Below are 19,426 nucleotides of genomic sequence, written 5' to 3'. Positions count from 1 at the left end.
GAATTTTTACTTCCTGCAAAGTTGCTTCAGTTAAGACAAGGGATCCGACTTGGAGGCGACTTCCATTGAAATCAATGGGTACAAGTCGCCTACAAGTCGGATTGAAGTAGTACAGGAACCTTTTCTGAAGTCGGAGCGACTTCAGTAGTGTACAAGACGGCTCTCATTCACTTACATTGATTTTATTAGGTTGCGTGACTTGAGGCAACTCGGGGACGACTTCAAGTTGGATCTAAAGTTGCCCCTGTGTGAATGGACTCTTAGTTTTGAGGTTTTAGTCCAGTTGCTAGTGAGGCAGGGAGCAGCAGATTTCCCTGGTAGATTGTGGGGGGATTCAGATGAAAAAAACCACAAGAAACAAAAAACTTGCTGGAATTTCTAGGGCAGTGGGAGCCATTTGCTGCCAATGAAAGCCAGTGATGCAGGAGCGTTGGGTGGTGCCGAGTCCCGCTGTTTGTGTCAATGGACACACTGTGATTGGCCAGAGCCACAATGACGTCACTGCCACACATGCACGGGAGCCACCGGTAACAACAGCTGAAGAAATGGTACCTCTTTGCCCATTACAGCACTCTATACTGTTCTTCCTCCACAGGGGTGAAATCACCAGAGAATTTCACAGATCAGAAGGGCAACATAAAAGCCAGATACACCCCGTGAAGGCTGACAGTCTGTGCGTAAAGGAATGTGAATTCAGCCCTGTGTAGATTGGGGGGGGGGGGGGGGGGTGGTATACAGTGCTGGAATGGGAAAGGAGCTCTGCCAAGTGCCCTGTCCTCTGATTCTCCAGCAGTGATCCCTGTCTTCTGGTTCTCCAGTGGTAATCCCTGTCCTCTGAATCTCCAGGGGTAATCCCTGTCCTTTGATTCTCCAGCGGTGATCCCTGTCCTCTGATTCTCCAGCGGTGATTCCTGTCCTCTGATTCTCCAGCAGTGATCCCTTTCCTCTGATTCTCCAGAGGTAATCCCTGTCCTCTGATTCCCCAGCGGTGATCCCTGTCGTCTGATTCTCCAGCGGTGATCCCTGTCCTCTGATTCTCCAGCGGTGATTTCTGACCTCTGATTCTCCAGTGGTGATCCCTGTCCTCTGATTCTCCAGTGGTGATCCCTGTCCTCTGATTCTCCAGCTGTGATTCCTGTCCTCTGATTCTCCAGCGGTGATCCCTGTCCTCTGATTCTCCAGCGGTGATCCCTGTCCACTGATTCTCCAGAGGTGATCCCTGTCCTCTGATTCTCCAGCGGTGATCCCTGTCCACTGATTCTCCAGCGGTGATCCCTGTCCACTGATTCTCCAGCGGTGATCCCTGTCCTCTGATTCTCCAGCGGTGATTCCTGTCCTCTGATTCTCCAGCAGTGATCCCTTTCCTCTGATTCTCCAGAGGTAATCCCTGTCCTCTGATTCCCCAGCGGTGATCCCTGTCGTCTGATTCTCCAGCGGTGATCCCTGTCCTCTGATTCTCCAGCGGTGATTTCTGACCTCTGATTCTCCAGTGGTGATCCCTGTCCTCTGATTCTCCAGTGGTGATCCCTGTCCTCTGATTCTCCAGCTGTGATTCCTGTCCTCTGATTCTCCAGCGGTGATCCCTGTCCTCTGATTCTCCAGCGGTGATCCCTGTCCACTGATTCTCCAGAGGTGATCCCTGTCCTCTGATTCTCCAGCGGTGATCCCTGTCCACTGATTCTCCAGCGGTGATCCCTGTCCACTGATTCTCCAGCGGTGATCCCTGTCCTCTGATTCTCCAGCGGTGATCCCTGTCCTCTGATTCTCCAGCGGTGATCCCTGTCCTCTGATTCTCCAGCGGTGATCCCTGTCCACTGATTCTCCAGCGGTGATCCCTGTCCTCTGATTCTCCAGCGGTGATCCCTGTCCTCTGATTCTCCAGCGGTGATCCCTGTCCTCTGATTCTCCAGCGGTGATCCCTGTCCTCTGATTCTCCAATGGTGATCCCTGTCCTCTGATTCTCCAGCGGTGATCCCTGTCCACTGATTCTCCAGTGGTGATCCTTGTCCACTGATTCTCCAGCAGTGATCCCAGTCCTCTGATTCTCCAGTGGTGATCCCTGTCCTCTGCTTCTCCAGCGGTGATCCCTGTCCTCTGATCCTCCAGCAGTGATCCCTGTCCTCTGATTCTCCAGCAGTGATCCCTGTCCTCTGATTCTCCAGGGGTGATCCCTGTCCTCTGATTCTCTAGCAGTGATCCCTGCCCTCTGATTCTCCAGGGGTGATCCCTGTCCTCTGATTCTCCGACGGTGATCCCTGTCCTCTGATTCTCCAGCTGTGATCCCTGTCCACTGAGTTTAGAAGCTGATTGGTTTCTATGCAGAAGTGTGCCTGATTTTGCACTTTCCAGCTTCCTTGTCCTCTGATTCTCCAGCGGTGATCCCTGTCCTCTGATTCTCCAGCGGTGATCCCTGTCCTCTGATTCTCCAGCGGTGATCCCTGTCCCCTGATTCTCCAGCGGTGATCCCTGTCCTCTGATTCTCCAGCGGTGATCCCTGTCCTCTGATTCTCCAGCGGTGATCCCTGTCCACTGATTCTCCAGCGGTGATCCCTGTCCTTTGATTCTCCAGCGGTCATCCCTGTCCTCTGATTCTCCAGCGGTCATCCCTGTCCTCTGATTCTCCAGCGGTCATCCCTGTCCTCTGATTCTCCAGCGGTGATCCCTGTCCTCTGATTCTCCAGCAGTGATCCCTGTCCTCTGATTCTCCAGCAGTGATCCCTGTCCTATGATTCTCCAGCAGTGATCCCTGTCTTCTGAATCTCCAGCAGTGATCCCTGTCCTCTGATTCTCCAGGGGTGATCCCTGTCCTCTGATTCTCCGGCGGTGATCCCTGTCCCCTGATTCTCTAGCAGTGATCCCTGTCCTCTGATTCTCAAGCAGTGATCCCTGTCCTCGGATTCTCAAGCAGTGATCCCTGTCCTCGGATTCTCAAGCAGTGATCCCTGTCCTCTGATTCTCCAGCGGTGATCCCTGTCCTCTGATTCTCAAGCAGTGATCCCTGTCCTCTGATTCTCAAGCAGTGATCCCTGTCCTCTGATTCTCAAGCAGTGATCCCTGTCCTCTGATTCTCCAGGGGTGATCCCTGTCCTCTGATTCTCCGGCGGTGATCCCTGTCCCCTGATTCTCTAGCAGTGTTCCCTGTCCTCTGATTCTCAAGCAGTGATCCCTGTCCTCTGATTCTCAAGCAGTGATCCCTGTCCTCTGATTCTCAAGCAGTGATCCCTGTCCTCTGATTCTCCAGCGGTGATCCCTGTACTCTGATGTAAAGAGGAACTCTGGGAACTCAAAACTCTTAAGCCACTTTGAGTATCTTGGCGTGTGGTTAGGGTTCCCAGAACATCCCTTATGTCAGAGTCCCCAGATTTCTCCCTTACATCAGATTCCCCAGAGTTCTCTCTTACATCAGATTCCCCAGAGTTCTCTCTTACATCAGATTCCCCAGAGTTCTCTCTTACATCAGAGTCCGCAGAGTTCTCCCTTACATCAGAGTCTGCAGAGTCTCCCCTTACAGTGAAAGAGAACTCTGCGAGTTCAGATGTAAAAGAGGAACTCTGTGGACTCTGATGTAAAGGGGGAACTCTTGTTATTAACTTCATATGATTAGAAATGTTATTTAATAGCAAAATATAGGTATAGTTTATAGTATAAAAAAAAATTGCTGTGCGCCGCTAAAGTTTTCGGGTTTGACTTGAAGAAAAAGTGGCAACCCTACGTGTGGTGGATGTATTTGCACGCACGTTGGAAAAGTAGCAGGAGGGGGGGCAGGTCAACTTTTGCATCGGGGCCCACAAGCTTCAAGCTACGTCTCTGGGCTCAATGTAGCTGTTAAATGAGTGAAGATGACACCATCATGTCACACCCTGCCCATTAAAACCCACAAAGCATTTGCCAAACACAGCTTAAAATAAAAGGTAAAGCAAAGTTCTGCATTGTTATAAAACTTGATAAAAAATAGTATTTCAAACTGTACAAGTCACCAGAAGTACACAATTATCAAAATTCACGCAGTCCAATTGGCATCAGCAGACGCCTCTGCTTTCTGTGCCTGGTCGGACTTTGCTTCTCCGTTCTCTGCAGCATTTGGTGACATCTTTTCCAGAGTCTTCCTTTCCCTTCTTGCCTTTGGGAGATCTGGCAGATTTTCTTTTTAGCAGCTGCCTCCTTGGTTTTTGGCTCTTGTTTAAGTGGGGCTGGTTTAATTAGATGTAAGCTGGGCAGATCTCCTTTGTGGCTCATCCTTTGGACTTCTCAACCTTTGAGTCTCCTTCAGCCTTTCTTTTCCGCATTATGACTTCGGATGGCAGCGAGTGGAAGCAAGACCCTCAAAAACTTCTGGCCATTATTTCTAGCGAATGAAATCCGAATGGGGTTTTTAAATGGGAATACTACTTGGATGGTTTGTGTTTGGTGGTAATACTGCCCATCGAATGTGAGAGGGGGCACATTTTGCTGCATCAGCAAAGCATTGTGGCTGTGGCATGTCTACAACCTCATCTGGCTGCCTTTGCAACATAAGTGGGGAGGCGATATAAATGCTGCTCAACAGCCAACCCCTCCCCCAACTACAAGTGTAAACTAAGACCCCGTACGCACTAAAATTTTCAATTTGGCCAGCAAAAGACTGATGAGATCTTTTGGTCGGAAAATGTGATTGTGTGTATGCTCCATCAGAGTTTTGCTGGCCGAATATCCTACCCCCTCAGCACATATCCTACCCCCCAAGCACATATCCTACCCCCTCAGCACATATCCTACCCCCCCAAGCACATATCCTACCCCCTCAGCACATATCCTACCCCCAGCACATATCCTACCCTCAGTGGCGTAACTAGAACCTTCAGGGCCCCAATGCAAGAAACCATGAAGGGCCCCCCTAAACCCCAGCCAGGGCCCTTCCCTCTGAGTCCGGCGGTGGAACTCCAGGGCGTGGTCACAGGTATGACCTTTGTGAGCCCTGTAGTTCCACCACTGGTATCAGTAGTTTTTTTTTATTATTTTATATTTTAGTTTTAGGTGCCCCATTGGGGGATTGTCCCTAGGCAGGATGGCGTCCCCCGGAAGAGATAAGGTCCTTTTCTCCAGGGCAGATGAAGTTACTGCCCCCAGGTGAGAAGGGGTCCCTGTCCCCAGGGGAGGTGGGGGTCCCTGTCCCCATGTGAGAAGGGGTCCCTGTCCCCAGGGGGAGATGGAGGGGGTATGTAATGGTGTGTGGGGGATGGGGTCCTCTCACTCACCATGACCAAGCTGTAGGCCGCGCACTCATCCATGTTGGCCTGGGCTCCATCCAGTGTGCTGGACGGGCGATCAGCATATCTCCCAGAAAGACCTTTCATCATCTGTGTATGAGGGGGGAGGAGGGGGGCTGGCAGACAAGCCTGCAGTGTCCTCCGGGGGGCTCTCATAGGGCTGCACTGCATCTGTGTGCTTAAAGTTTGTTTACCCGGGAGAAGTATGCAGTGCAGTGTGGGCCGGACTCGGGGGGGGGCGGGACTCTGGCTGGGGAGAACAGACATCGGACTGAGCGGCAATGCATGCAGCAGGAGAGGGGTACTCTGAGGAGCTGGCTAAGGACACAGGTCATGCAGGGAATGCACAACTAAAGAGCAGCCAGTGCGATAGTCGAGCATGGAGCTCTGCAAGTCACCCTCCACCTCCAGCCACCCATGTGCATGGTACACTGGTACCACTAGCTGCCTATGCTGCTGCCGGCCATATGTAGAGGGGGCTGCATGGGCCCCCTGCATCACAGGGCCCGGTTGCGGTCGCAACTGCTGCACCCCCTATAGTTACGCCCCTGCCTACCCTCCCCTTGCACTAGCCCTCTCCCCTCAGAAAGCGCCCCACCAGCACATATCTGACTCCCCCAAGTGCCCCCCACCACATATGACTCCCCCTAGCGCCCCCCAGCACATATCCAACCCCCCTACCCTCCCCATTGCTCTAGTCCTCTCCCTTCCCAAAGCACCTCCCCCAGTACGTGTGTTACCCCCCTATCCCTCTTGCACTAGCCCTCTCCCCTCCCAAAGCACCCCAGCACATATCCGACTCCCCCCACCACCATCTTGCGCTAGCCCTCTCCCCTCCCAAAGCACCCCAGCACATATCCGACTCCCCCCACCACCATCTTGCGCTAGCCCTATCCCCTCCCAAAGCACCCCAGCACATATCCGACTCCCCCCACCACCATCTTGCACTAGCCGTCTCTCCTCCCAAAGCGCCCCCCAGCACATATCTGACCCCCCCCTTGCTAGCCCTAGTTCTCTCCCCTCCTAAAGCATCCCTATAGCACATGTCTGACCCCCCCTGCTAGCACAAGCCCTCTCTCCAGGACATATCGGTCCCCTGCATTTTGTACATTAAATATTTCTTATCCCTGCTACGTGCACTATTTGCCGCGGCACGCTGTGCGCGTTTCATTGCCATGCGAGTGCTGGAAACAAACATGAAGATGAATTGTATGTTTTTCCCATTTTATTAAGTAAACAAAGTTGCTGGTTAAATAAATCATCTGGTCTGAGTTACTGGGAACACAGGGTGAGAGGGAAGTCCTACAGTGTGTGGGAAGGGGGAACGAAATGTAAACTTTATTACCAGGTTTATTCTAGTGTCTTGATGTGAAAAGTCTCGGTTGTGAACAGACCTTAGGTCCTATTTACGCTCACATTGCTGTCTGAAGAGTAATCCATTGTGGATCACTTTTCAGAAAGCAGTGCAGGCACAGCTCACATGCATTCAAGACACAATACTGCTGTCCCCTGAATGCCTTTTTTTGACAACCAAATGGGGTTTTTTGAATGGGAATACCACTTGAATGGATCACATTTGGTGGCAATTCTGCCCATCAAATGTGGTGTGGGATAATGTTTGCTACACTACAAAGCAAAGCATCCTGGTCATTGCCTTTGCAGCTTAAAGGGAATGGTAAAAACATGACTCAACTGCCTATTTTTACTGCCCCCTAACCACAAGTGTATACTAAGCCTTATGTACACACGATCGGAATTTCGGCCAGCAAAAGACCGATGAGAGCTTTTCGTTGGAAAATGTGTGCATGCTCCATCGGACTTTTGCTGGCCGAATTTCCACCAGCAAAAGATTGAGAGCAGGTTTTCAATTTTTCGGCCCAAAAAAGTTCAGATCAGGAAATTCCGATCGTCTGTAGCAATTCCGACGTGCAAAATCCATACGCATGCTCGGAAACAATTCGACGCATGCTCCGAAGCGTTGAACTTCATTTTCTCGGCTCGTCGTAGTGTTGTACGTCACTGCGTTCCTGATGGTCGAAATTTCAGAGAACTTTTGTGTGACCGTGTGTGTGTGCAAGCCAAGCTTGAGCGGAATTCCATCGGAAAAAAACATCCAAGATTTTTCTGACAGAAAAACCATCCAAGACTTTTCCGACGGAAAATCCGCTCGTGTGTACGGGGCATTAGAAATAGATGTTCAAATTACAAATGCAGCTTAAGGAGTCTCATGCCGCGTACACACGATCGGAATTCCAGCCAGAAAAGGACAGATGAGAGCTTTTCATCGGAAAATGCGACCGTGTGTACGCTCCATCAGAATTTAGCTGTCCGAAGTTCCGCCAGCCAAAAATTGATAGCATGTTCTCAATTTTCCCGACGGAAAAACTTTCTTTCGGTAATTCCGATCGCGTGTATGCAATTCCGACACGGCAAAAATCACCCATGCTCAGATTCAACTACGAGACAGAAGCTATTGGCTACTGGTTATTGAACTTCCTTTTTCTAGACCCGTCGTAAGTGTTGTACGTCACCGCGTTATAAACGATCGGAATTTGATGTGACCGTGTGTAGGCAAGACAGCTTGAGCCGAATTCCGTCGGAATTCCGTCGGTAAAACCATCAGAGCTTTTTCCGACGAGAATTCCGTGTACGCGGCATCAGATAGGACACAAACCCTTCCCATTGGATCTTCAATAAAAACTGTACATTTTAAATACAATAACATTTGTATTACATTTTTATTTGTAACAGAAAATGTTTTGCTCAAATAGTGAACAAAAAAAATCAGCAGTTTATAAACATTGAAATTTAAAGAAAAGTGGAAATTAAATCGATCTTATGCCCCGTACACACGAGCGGACTTTTCGACATCCAAACTCCGACGGACTGAGTCCGGCGGACTATCCGATCGTGTGTGGGCTGCAACGGACTTTAGCGAAGCTAAAGTCTGACGGACTTTAGAAATGAAGCATGCTTTAAATTTTCCCGACGGAACTCCGCCGGACCCGGTCCCCTTTGAAAAATCCGCTCGTGTGTGTGCTACTCCGACGGACTAAAACCGACGCTAGGGCAGCTATTGGCTACTGTCTAGGAACTTCCTACGTCGAATCCAGTCGTACGTCATCACGTTCGACTCCGTCGGAGTTTGGTGTGATGGTGTGTGGTCAAGTCCGTTCGGTCGAAAAGTCCGCCAGAACTCCGTCGGAACTCCGGCGGAACTCCGGCGGAACTCCTTTGGAGGTCTGTCAGACTTAATCCCTCTCGTGTGTACGGGGCATTATACTTCAATAGTTCTTAACCACCTCCGGACCGCCCGCCGTGGATATACTTTGTTTAGTAGACATACCGGGGTTATGGCAACATATAGCTGAAATAACGTTGGTATATTTTTAAACGGCAGGTGGTCCACTTTAACTTCTTGCCATCTGCACTATAGCCGAAAGATGACTACACCACTTACCGACCGGTATTGTATCGAATACTGTCCCCCATTGGATAGTGTCCGCCCTGTACTGCGCTTGCGCAGTATGGAGGACAACAGGGGCGGACTGACAACTCATGGGGCCCCCCGGGCAATAGGAGATTATGGGGCCCCCAGGCAATCACAGTATACACACACACACACAGTATACAATCACACAGTATACACAGACACGTTTCTATTGGCTGAGAAGGTACTGGAGAGGTGGGGCAGCTATAATCTCTGGATTTTTAGACCAAAAGGATGTCGGTAAGGAACATTTCGGAGACAGATGTAAAAAAAAAAAACACAGATTTTTACATACTGTCCCTGGTTTTACTGAGGCTGGCAACCCTGATGGGGCCCCCTAGTGGCTCGGGGCCCTCAGGCAGTGCCCGAGTGGCCCAATGGTCAGTCCGCCTCTGGAGGACAAGGAGACGCCAAAGGTCTCCAAAGATGAACGGCGTCAGATTCAAGCCCCACCATCCAAGTGGACATAGAGTTAGAATAAAAAATTGCCAAGCAAAGCAAGGCCGCGCCCGAAGCGTGTCGAGCGTAGCGAGCCCGCGAGGGGCTCTGTTACAAAGTGCTACCGTATGTCCACTTGGATGGTGGGGCTTGAACCTGGACTCAGTCTGCAGGCGCCGTTCATCTTCGGAGACTTTCGGAGTCTTCTCTTGTCCTCCGTACTGCGCAAGCGCTGCACCTGCACAGTACGGGGCGGACACTATCCGATGGGGGGACAGTTTTTGACAGAAAACTGGCTCATGTACATATACATCGGCAGTTTGAAGAGGAATATCTCGGTAATGGCAGCAGCTGCTGCCACAACCGTGGTATCCATCTTTGGAGCCGGCGGTTCTGTTTGCGATAATGGTGGTCTCTGCGGCGGATTCGCCGCGAGATCACCGTTACCTGCGGCCACTCTCCGGAGCCGTCGGTAGCAGCGGAGGCGATCGGGTCCTTCGCGTTGCTGGGTATGGAGACGAGTGAGGGGAAGATGCCCCCCACCCGTCTCCATACCATAGCAGGGCGGAAGCAACGTCAAAACGTCACTTCCGCCCATACCTCTTAAAGGCACATTTTTCTGTTGTCATTTTTTCAAATGACAATTTTTTTTTTTTTTTTTTATATTTAAGTCCAAATATGAGATCTGAGGTCTTTTTTACATCCCTTGTGATAGGAATAAAAGTGACCCAATTAAAAAAAACAAAAAAAAACAAAAAAAAAAGAAATAAAATAAAGTAAAATAAATAAGAAAAATATATATTTTTTTTAAGCGCCCCGTCCCGACGAGCTCACGCGCAGAAGCGAAGGAATACGTGAGTAGCGCCTGCATATGAAAACGGTGGTCAAACCACACACATGAGGTATTGCCGCGATTGTTAGAGCGAGAGCAATAATTCTAGCCCTAGACCTCCTCTTTAACGCAAAACATGCACCCTGTAGAATTTTTTAAACATCGCCTATGGAGATTTTTGAGGGTACTGTCGTCTTATTTTTCATTTTTTAAGTAAAAAAAGTGAATTTTTTTCCAAAAAAAGTGCGCTTGTAAGACCGCTGCACAAATACGGTGTGAACAAAAATTATTGCAATGACCGCCATTTTATTCTCTAGGGTGTTAGAAAGAAAGAAAAAAAAATATCTATCTATATATATATATATATATATATATATATATATATATATATATATATATATATATATATATATATCATGTTTTTATGTTCTAAGTAATTTTCTAGCAAAAAAAAACTGTTTTAAACTTGTAAACACCAAAATATCAAAACAAGGCTGGTCCTTAAGTGGTTAATTGCCGGGGGGGGGGGGCGTCCATGGACGTCCTCCCGAGTATGCGCTGTCTATGCGTCCCTGTGGGTCACATGCGGTGCCAATCTATGAGACTTGACTGATCAGAGATCGGAGTAAGGGGCCGATCCCAGCCCTTTACCAAGTGACCAGCTGTCAGGTGCAGTGATCAGCCAATGACAGCTGATCACTTGGTAAGGGGCAGTGATCAGCCAATGACAGCTGATCACTTGGTAAGGGGCAGTGATCAGCCCATGACAGTTGATCACTTGGTAAGGGGCAGTGATCAGCCAATGACAGCTGATCACTTGGTAAGGTGCAGTGATCAGCCCATGACAGCTGATCACTTGGTAAGGGGCAGTGATCAGCCAATGACAGCTGATCACTTGGTGTAAACAGAAGATCGATAATCAGTATTTTTTTTTTTTACACTGGCCCTTTGAAAAAAATTAATTTGATCACTTTTATTCTTATTACAAGGAATGTAAACATCCCTTGTAATAGAAATAAGCAGGACCGGTCTTCTTTAATGTTAAATCTGGGGTCAAAAAGACCTCACATCTCATACTAAAGAGGACCTGTCCTGCTTATTTTCTATTACAAGGGATGTTTACATTCCTCGTAATAGAAATAAAAGTGACTCAATTTATTTTTATTTTTTTCAAAGGGACAGTGTAAAATTAAAAAATAAAAAGTAAAATAAATAAGGAAAACAAAAAGTGTAAAGGGCCCTGTCCCGCAGAACTCGAAGTGAACTCATATGTAAGTCGCACCCACATATGAAAACGGTGTTCAAACCACACATGTGAGGTATCGCCGTGATCAGTAGAGCGAGAGCAATAATTCTAGCCCTAAACCTCCTCTGTCACTCAAAACTGGTAACCTGTAAAAGATTTTAAATGTCACTTATGGGGATTATTAAGTAAGAAAAGTTTGTCGCCATTCCACGAGCGTGCGCAATTTTGAAGCGTGACATGTTGGGTATCAATTTACTTGGCGTAACATTGTCTTTCACATTATAGAAGAAAAAAAATGGGCTAACCACCGTTTTCTTATTTTCTAAATTTAAAAAAGTGCATTTTTTTCCCCAAAAAAATGACATTTGTAAGACTACTGCGCAAATACGGTTTGACATAAATTATTGCAACGATCTCCATTTTATTCTCTAGGCTCTGCGCTAAAAAAAAAAATAATTAGAATGTTTGGGGGTTCTCAGTAATTTTTTAGCAAAAAATACAGATTTTAACTTTTAAACAAGGGTGAGAAATAGGCTTGGTGTGTTTAGAAAACATTAAAGGACAGGTTCACCTTTAAAAAAAAATAATAATAATAATAAATGCACATTTTTTTTTTTTGCAGGTAAATTGCAGATGCAATGTCCAGCTCCTGCAGACTCTCAGCATAGCAGTCTGCCCATACCTCGTACAGGCTGACAGTTACCAGAGAGCAGGAAGATCAATGGACTACGAGGACGCTCGCCAGCACCCTTGCAGCTCATTGAAAACTACAAGCTGTCAGCCTCAACGGTAATTGTGGGCATCCATTCACAGGAAAATGTAAATGAATGATGCGGCCGAGTGGGCGGAGCCACGCATGGCTGCGCTGTTTACAAATATTGACAGTGGGTGCGGGGAGAAGATCTCCAGCCTGCTGTCACAGGGAGGGGGGAGATCTTCAAATGCTGAAACATGTTACGTGTTCCAATCCTAAAAAGAGGTGGAACATGTACCGTGTTTCCCTGAAAATAAGACCTACCCCGATAATAAGACCTAGCGCTATTTTCCAGGAGGGCTGCAATATAAACCCTACCCCGAAAATAAGCCCTAGTTTGGTGCTGTGCCACTTGGCGCTCAGCTGATCTCCTCTTCTCTCAGTGGGGAATCTCGGCCCCCCCCCCCCCCCTCCCTGCATTGCTCAGAGCGGGGAAGACAGCTTGGGGCAGGCCATGGAAGCGCCGAGCAGGGCTCAGCTGATCTCCTCTTCTCTTGGGTGTCAGCGGGGGGATCTCGCCCCCCTCCCTCTGCAGTGGTCGGACCGGTGGAAGACAGCTCAGGCAGGCCACGGAAGAAGGCATTTGCACTGTTGCATTGCAGAAATGCACACCTTTTGCATTATGTGGTCCTCTGATAGAGGGGATTCTGGGAAGATAGCACATTGCATGGCAAGCCCTACCCCGAAAATAAGCCCTAGTGTGTTTTTGGCTGACAAAATTAATATAAGACCCGGGCTTATTTTTGGGGAAACACGGTAGCCTGCTCAATAAGTGGACTTACCCTTTAACCTCCCTGGTGGTTTTCCCGAGTGTGGCTCGGGGTTAAATTTTAGTACCATTAGCGGTAACCTCAAAGCCACTCTCGGGATTGCATTGCAGGATCCTGGTGCCATACACTTACCTTGTCCCCAGGATCCTGCGATGTCCCCAGCCCCCCGCCGCTGTGTCCGTGGGCTCTGTCCTCCGCCCAAAGCCTCTCTGTGCCGGGCTCCGTTCTCAGCATGCGTCGCAACGCACGGGGGCGGAACCCGGCGGCAAATTGAAAAAAAAGTGAAAAATTATAATGCATACAGTACACTGTAGTCTTACAGATTATATTACCGTATGAAATAATTTCACGTCCCTTTTGTCCCCAGTGCTTTGCCCAATGCCCTGCATGCAGTTTTATATGATATATACTGTTGTTTTTGCCTGGAAACTGGAGATTTTCCATAGCAACCAAAAAGTGTCCCTTTACTTTAAAAGTGGTTTTAGCTAGAAAACAGCGATAATAAATTAGAACACTTGTAGAATCGAGAGATAGTGAATCGTGGGGAAATTCATTTTATTATATAAATATATATATATATATATATATATATATATATATATATATATATATATATATATATAAATATATTATATTTATATTATTTTTTATAATTATTTTGATTTATTTATTATTAATTATTATATTAATTAAATTAATTAATATTTAATTTATGATTTTGTGTTTCAAACTTCATCATACCCGGGATATCTTCTAGACTCTGGTTTGGACAGATTTAAGTGTGTTATTGCTAAAAATTGCAGGCCTACAATGTAAAACGCTAAATTTCTATGCTAAATAATTGTACCGCTTTGAGACGCAAAAATCTGACATAATCCTACCGCCAGGGAGGCTACGGATTGCGGTTATCTTAGTTTAGAGGCCATTTTTTTTTTTTTACATTTGAGATCAACATTTTTAAAAAGAAAATACAAATCACAGCTGGGACATGGAAGGCTTTTTTTTTTTAGGGAGCAGTACTTCCACTAGTACAGCTAAAGTCGGCATATGTCGTTATTCCTTCATCACACATAGATAGGCGGCCGAAATTGCAGACGCTTCTTGTGGCGCAACCACAAATTGTTGATAAAGTTACTATTTGTTCTGTAAACAATAAGTACATAAAACGTTTCAGAAAATGTTTCATTTTCCCACAAATATAAAAAATAAAAATAAAAAATAGAATGACAATTTGATTTCAATACAATCCCAACAAATATCAACAAGTGCTTAAAAATGAGGCCCCAAATGTGTCAATTTGCTGTTTTTTATTTATTTATTTTTTATCTTGTTAACCTTTTTTTTTTTTTTTTTCAATGAACATTTGTTTAAATGTTGTGATGTTAAATGGGTCTATATATGATAATGTTGCTGTGAGAATGTCTCAAGCAATGATTTAGCTGTCACTAATAATCTACATATTTTGCCTACAAAATAAATTTCCTATGATCTTCAGCTCCAACTACTGGTCATAATGCAGTATTTTCCTAAATTAGACATTTTAGAAAATTACTGCAGCATGGTAACTAGATGGCATTGTTGATTATAGGAAATAAACATATTCCAAAATAAAAGATATATATATTTTTTTTAAATAGACCTCAACATGTATCTATAGCTAAAATGAATTTTCTCCTAGTTTTGGACAGAGCGGTGAAAGGATAGAAGCCCAGTCGGGTTTTACTTCTATTAGCCCTTGTACACACGGTCGGACATTCCGATGGAAAATGTCCGATCAGACCTTGTTGTCGGATAATCTGACCGTGTGTGGGCTCCATCTGACTTTTTTTGTCGGAATGTCCGACCAACAAAGTTTTAGAGCTGGATATAAAATTTTTCCGACAACACGATTATTCCCGTTAAGAGTGATTGACAATGGGTCATTCTTCAGAGGGCACTTGACAAGTAGTGAGATGCCTCCTCACCTGGACTGTGCCCCCATTCAGGAGAATGGGTGGCATTCAGAGGGCGTTACTGCCCACTAAGAAAAATAGGGGATATAATTTTTGCCACAACATAACCCTCATCTACTGCCTTGCAGCTTAAGGGGGACCAGTTGAGGGTGGTAAAAATGGAACTCAACCATGTATTTGCATTGTCCCCTGGTTGTAAGTATACACAAAGCCTATTGGAGTCCTGGAGAGCAGTAATAACCAGAGGTGGCCCATCCATTATATATTATATATTATTACCGTATTTATCGGCGTATAACACGCACTTTCCCCCCCCCTAAAATCAGGGGGAAATCGGGGGTGCGTGTTATACGCCAATCCCCCGCGGCGTCTATCCCTTTCTGCCGCTCTCTTTGGCTTCTGGGTATTTTCGTCTATCTTCAGGCGTTCTCGGCTATTTTCGGCTGCAGTCGGCCATTCTCGGCGGCTTTTGGAAAGCCGAAAGTTGCTGAGAACGGCCGAGTGTGGCAGAAAATAGCCGAGAAAGGCCGAAAATATCCGAGAAAGGCCGAAAATAGCCGAGAACGGCCGAGTGCGGCCGAAAATACTCAAAGGCAGCCGAGAACGGCCGAGAACTACCGAGCGCCGCCGAGATACACAGGACATCCGCTCGCCGGTGCCATTCTTAAACGGCAAACATACTAACAAGACTGCAAATGACTGGCAAGGCTGCAATGCAAGGCTGCAAATGACACTGATAAGGCTGCATTGATGGGCATTTAAATGTATGTTTTTTTCCTTAAACTTTCCTCCTAAAAGTTTTTTTCTTTTAAATTCCCTCCTAAACTTGGGGTGCGTGTTATACGCCGGCGCGGGTTATACGCCGATAAATACGGTATATTAATAATACACGTGTTTCTCCATATTTTACTGCACTGAAATAGTGTAAATGGGCCCATAAAGATCACAAAAAATTATTTTTTACAAATAACACTGGCTGTATCAGTAATACTGACCTGATACTTTTGAGTTTCGAAACAGGTTTTCATCCCCCATACAGTCTATCGGATCTGAAGGGTCACACTGTTTGGAATCAGTAGGCATGGAAGGCGGGCACATCAATTCATTGGAGCTGTCCCTTGATACTAAGGTAAAAAAATAAAAATGGCATGAGATTCAAGAGAATCTATATTTTAGTAATAAACAAAGGGTAACCATACTTGGTCCTTCCAACAATGAAGATGTTAATAAATTGTTAAGATGAAGGCCTACCTCAGTCTTTAGTGCTTCCATGATGTTTGGCTGCTGCCACAGGTGCTTTGGCAAGGAGGTTAGTTTGTAGGTGAGTATCACATACAACATTTTGTGGGGGTCTACTCCTGCACCTCTTGTCCAGCAGCCATGGAAATGGTGAAAGGGAGTATGAGGACACTGAGGGTCACTAGGACATGGGGTGGCCAGTGTAGTAGGCAGTACCAGATCTCTGTGGCTGTCAGGTATGTAGGATGAATGACTGTGGACCACAGGCCAGGAACCAGCTGCAGGGACACCAGGATACCATTTAAAAATACCTGTTGATCTTCCAAAATCCAGTGGGCTCCTAAACTCCTGTCTGGGCTGAAAACACAGGCCTTCTACTGTAGTAAAGTCCCAACCAGCATTGTCAGTCCTGCCTACTGTGTAATAGACTCATAGGCTTTTGGAGGGGACTAAATGCTAGCCTCTTTCATACTGATCATTGGATTTTAAGGGAACACTACTCTTTGTGAGATGTATGCCTGGGGACCCTTGCAGTAATGTTACTTCGGATTCAAGTCCATGTCCCCTCAAGACACAGACTCTGGGAACCCTGTATAGGGCCTATATGCCATATCAGAAATATTGACTGCTTCATACTGTTGGGACTCATAACAGATGATGATGTCATCAACTCCAGCCACCTGTCTGTCTGTTGTCTTCTATAATGTGTTTGTTGTAAATAAGTCTAATGTGGCTTCCAGGCCCGGACTGGGACAAAAAACAGGCCCGGGCAATTTAGACTGAGTAGCCAATTTTCCAGCAACCGCCCGTTCGCGAGGGTGGTTGGTGACGGGATAATCACGGAGTCGATCTCATATTTTTCTTTTTCCCCTCTTTCTGGGTTTTTATTCTTCGTGTTCTTTCATTTTTATCCTTTATTTATTATTATTTTTATTTCTTCTTTTTTTCCTTTTCTTTTTATTATAATTTATATATGTTTTTTTATTTTTTATAATTTTTATATTTATTAATATTTTTATTTTTTCACACTTTTATTTTTTTCTTACTTAGGTAATTTTCTTTACTTTTTTTTTAAAGTTAATTTTCCAACATTTTTTTCAGTTTCACCTTATCTTCCTAATTTGTCTATTTTTCCCACTCATTTTTTTCTTTTTTACTATTTTCATTTCTCTTTTTTTTTATTTTTCACTCGTATTTTTCTCTTATTTTCCTCTCTTTTGTCTCTTTTTTTTTTCTCTCTTTTTCTTTATATATTCCCCCTTTTTTTCTATCCGTTCTTCTTCCCACCTTCCCCTCTTCTTCCCCCTTTCTTATCTCCTTTTTGCCGCCATTTATCTTTATCTATTTACACTTTCCTCCTGTGTCCTCTATTACTCCCCGGACTGCCTTCTCATTTACCTGTTTTCCTTCCTTGTGTCTCCCTTCCTTGTATACACTCTGAATTGGCTTGACGACTCACGTTTACGTCCATTCAAAGCCCTGGCAACGTCCCGTTGCCTAGCTAACGTCGGCCGCAGCGCGCGTGCGCGTACAGCGATCGCTGTTTTAATTGGATCCGACTTGGTGCCTAGCAACCACGGATCCCTGTTCAGTGTACAGATCTCCGGCTCCTCCAGCCCCTGTTCTGCTGATAGATGACATCGTCGGCAGGGGAGGAGAGCCTGGAGAGGAGACACAGGCACAGCGGGAGGTGAGCGGGGACTGCGGCCTGTGTTAACCCTCTCCAGGCCGCGGTCACCGCTTACCTCCCGCTGTGCAGCCCAGCCATCATCGGGCATCAGATCACGGCCCCGAGGTTGAGCCCGGCGGCCCCGGCCCACCGGGCAAATGCCCGGTATGCCCTATGGCCAGTCCGGGCCTGGAGGCTTCTAATGCTGCATACACACGGTCGGATTTTCCGTCGGGAATTGTTGGATGTCAGCTTGTTGTCGGAAAGTCCGAACGTGTGTATGCTCTATCGAACATTTGCTGTCGGACTTTCCGCCAACAAATGTTTGCTAGCAGGTTCTCAAATCTTCCGCCAACAAAACGTTGTTGCAGGAAAGTCTAATCGCGTGTACACAAGTGCGTCGCACAAAAGTTCACGCATACTCGGAATCAAGCAGAAGGAGCCGCACTGGCTATTGAACTTCCTTTTTCTCGGCTCGTCATATGTCACCACGCTCCCACGTTCCTAATTGTTGGCCAACATTGTGTGACCGTGTGTATGCAAGACAAGTTTGAGCCAACAACCTTCGAACAAAAATCCACGGTTTTGTTGGCAGAAAGTCTGATCGTGTGTACGCAGCATTAGGGTCTTTCACCTATTGTTGTTTGTACTAATTAACTCTGCTATTGTGTAAAGGAGTTCTGGCTTGATATTTATGATAATGTGCATTGCAGTGTTGACCCATCCATATGGGGTGCACCCCCCCCCCCAGACAGTCACAAAAAAATATAGAAAAAAATGTCCTTTAAGTGCACTTAAGTGTTCGGGTGCCGGACACATGTATTATGGGAAGTGTGATGTCTATGCGGTCACAAGATTGCAGATGAGATGCTTCATTTGAAGGGTTTTAACTTGCCTTGTGGCGCAATCCATTGCGCCGGAATACTTCCGCCTGTAGTATCACTATGACTACGGGTGCTTTGTTATAGATTGGCACCACCATAGGACATGGGCGGTGCTTTCCCTCTGAGTTACGATGTCACTTCTGGTTTCCCTGTGCCATTGATAAACCGGAAAGCACGGCTCGAGCAGAGCTACTTCAGAATTGGTAAGCAATGTGTCTGCACTCTGCACTGTCTGCAGTATATCCTCCTTGACCCTAACACAATTGAAAAGACCAGTATTTTCTTGCTAGTTGCTATGTAATTTAATGCACTAATGCAATAATAAATTATATTATCTATAGATTCAACACCAAGCACTGATAGATACAGAACAGAGCAAGGAGCTTTTTTCATGTAAATAGTTATAAAAGGTGTCTCAAAGCACAGGGCTAATTCCTAATTGTTGTGAAAAGCCGCCACTTTGTGTTCTTATTCATTTGGCAGAGTTGAAACATCCTGATTCTCTGTGTGTTTCCAAAGAGGTTTGCTTCTGTATGTTCTTGTTGGAGTGCCATTTAAAAAGCTGGCCTTGTGGGGATAGCCATCCTCAGAAATTCACAGATGCTATGGCTCCAAGCAAGCATGATAGTTGAAATAAGATTCTTTGGCTTTAGATTGCTTGAATCATGGCCACAGCTGCATACTGTGTGCTTTGCAAGGCCTTAAGGTGCTGCACACTGTGTGCTCTGCAAATGATGACTGTACTGCAGACTGTGTTCTCTGTGAAGACTGAGCTAAATAATCTGTCTTGTGATGCTGAGCTATATACCCCGATCTGCGATGCTGAGCTATTTACTCTGTCCTGTGATGCCTAGCTATATACCCTGATCTTTGATGCTGAGCTATTTACTTTGTCCTGTAATGCTG

General features: G+C 46.2%; 1 protein-coding gene and 1 pseudogene across 3 annotated transcripts in view; both read right to left on the bottom strand.

Annotated features, from left to right (window-relative positions):
- LOC143933585 (phospholipase A2 inhibitor gamma subunit B-like) overlaps positions 1–19,426 on the bottom strand; it is a 52,836-nt gene that overhangs the window by 1,783 nt on the left and 31,627 nt on the right. For 2 of the 3 annotated variants that reach the window (XM_077456532.1, XM_077456533.1), the window contains 2 exons: positions 15,724–15,852; positions 13,469–13,919 (listed from right to left, as the gene is read on the bottom strand). In XM_077456532.1, coding sequence (XP_077312658.1) covers positions 13,783–13,919; positions 15,724–15,852 — 266 coding nt within the window. In that variant the 3' untranslated portion in view covers positions 13,469–13,782. Of the gene's footprint in view, positions 1–13,468; positions 13,920–15,723; positions 15,853–19,426 lie in introns of those variants that run through there. The other variant, XM_077456534.1, reaches the window with a different exon arrangement.
- Positions 4,001–4,286, bottom strand: LOC143933322 (non-histone chromosomal protein HMG-17 pseudogene; annotated as a pseudogene).

Source organism: Lithobates pipiens, unplaced genomic scaffold (assembly GCF_037356315.1).
Source record: "Lithobates pipiens isolate NorthernLeopardFrog02 unplaced genomic scaffold, aLitPip1_a1.2 Scaffold_27, whole genome shotgun sequence".
In the NCBI taxonomy this organism is placed as follows: Eukaryota; Metazoa; Chordata; class Amphibia; order Anura; family Ranidae; genus Lithobates; species Lithobates pipiens.
The sequence above is the reverse complement of the archived record's forward strand: the minus strand, read 5'-3'. Positions and strand labels throughout refer to the sequence as shown.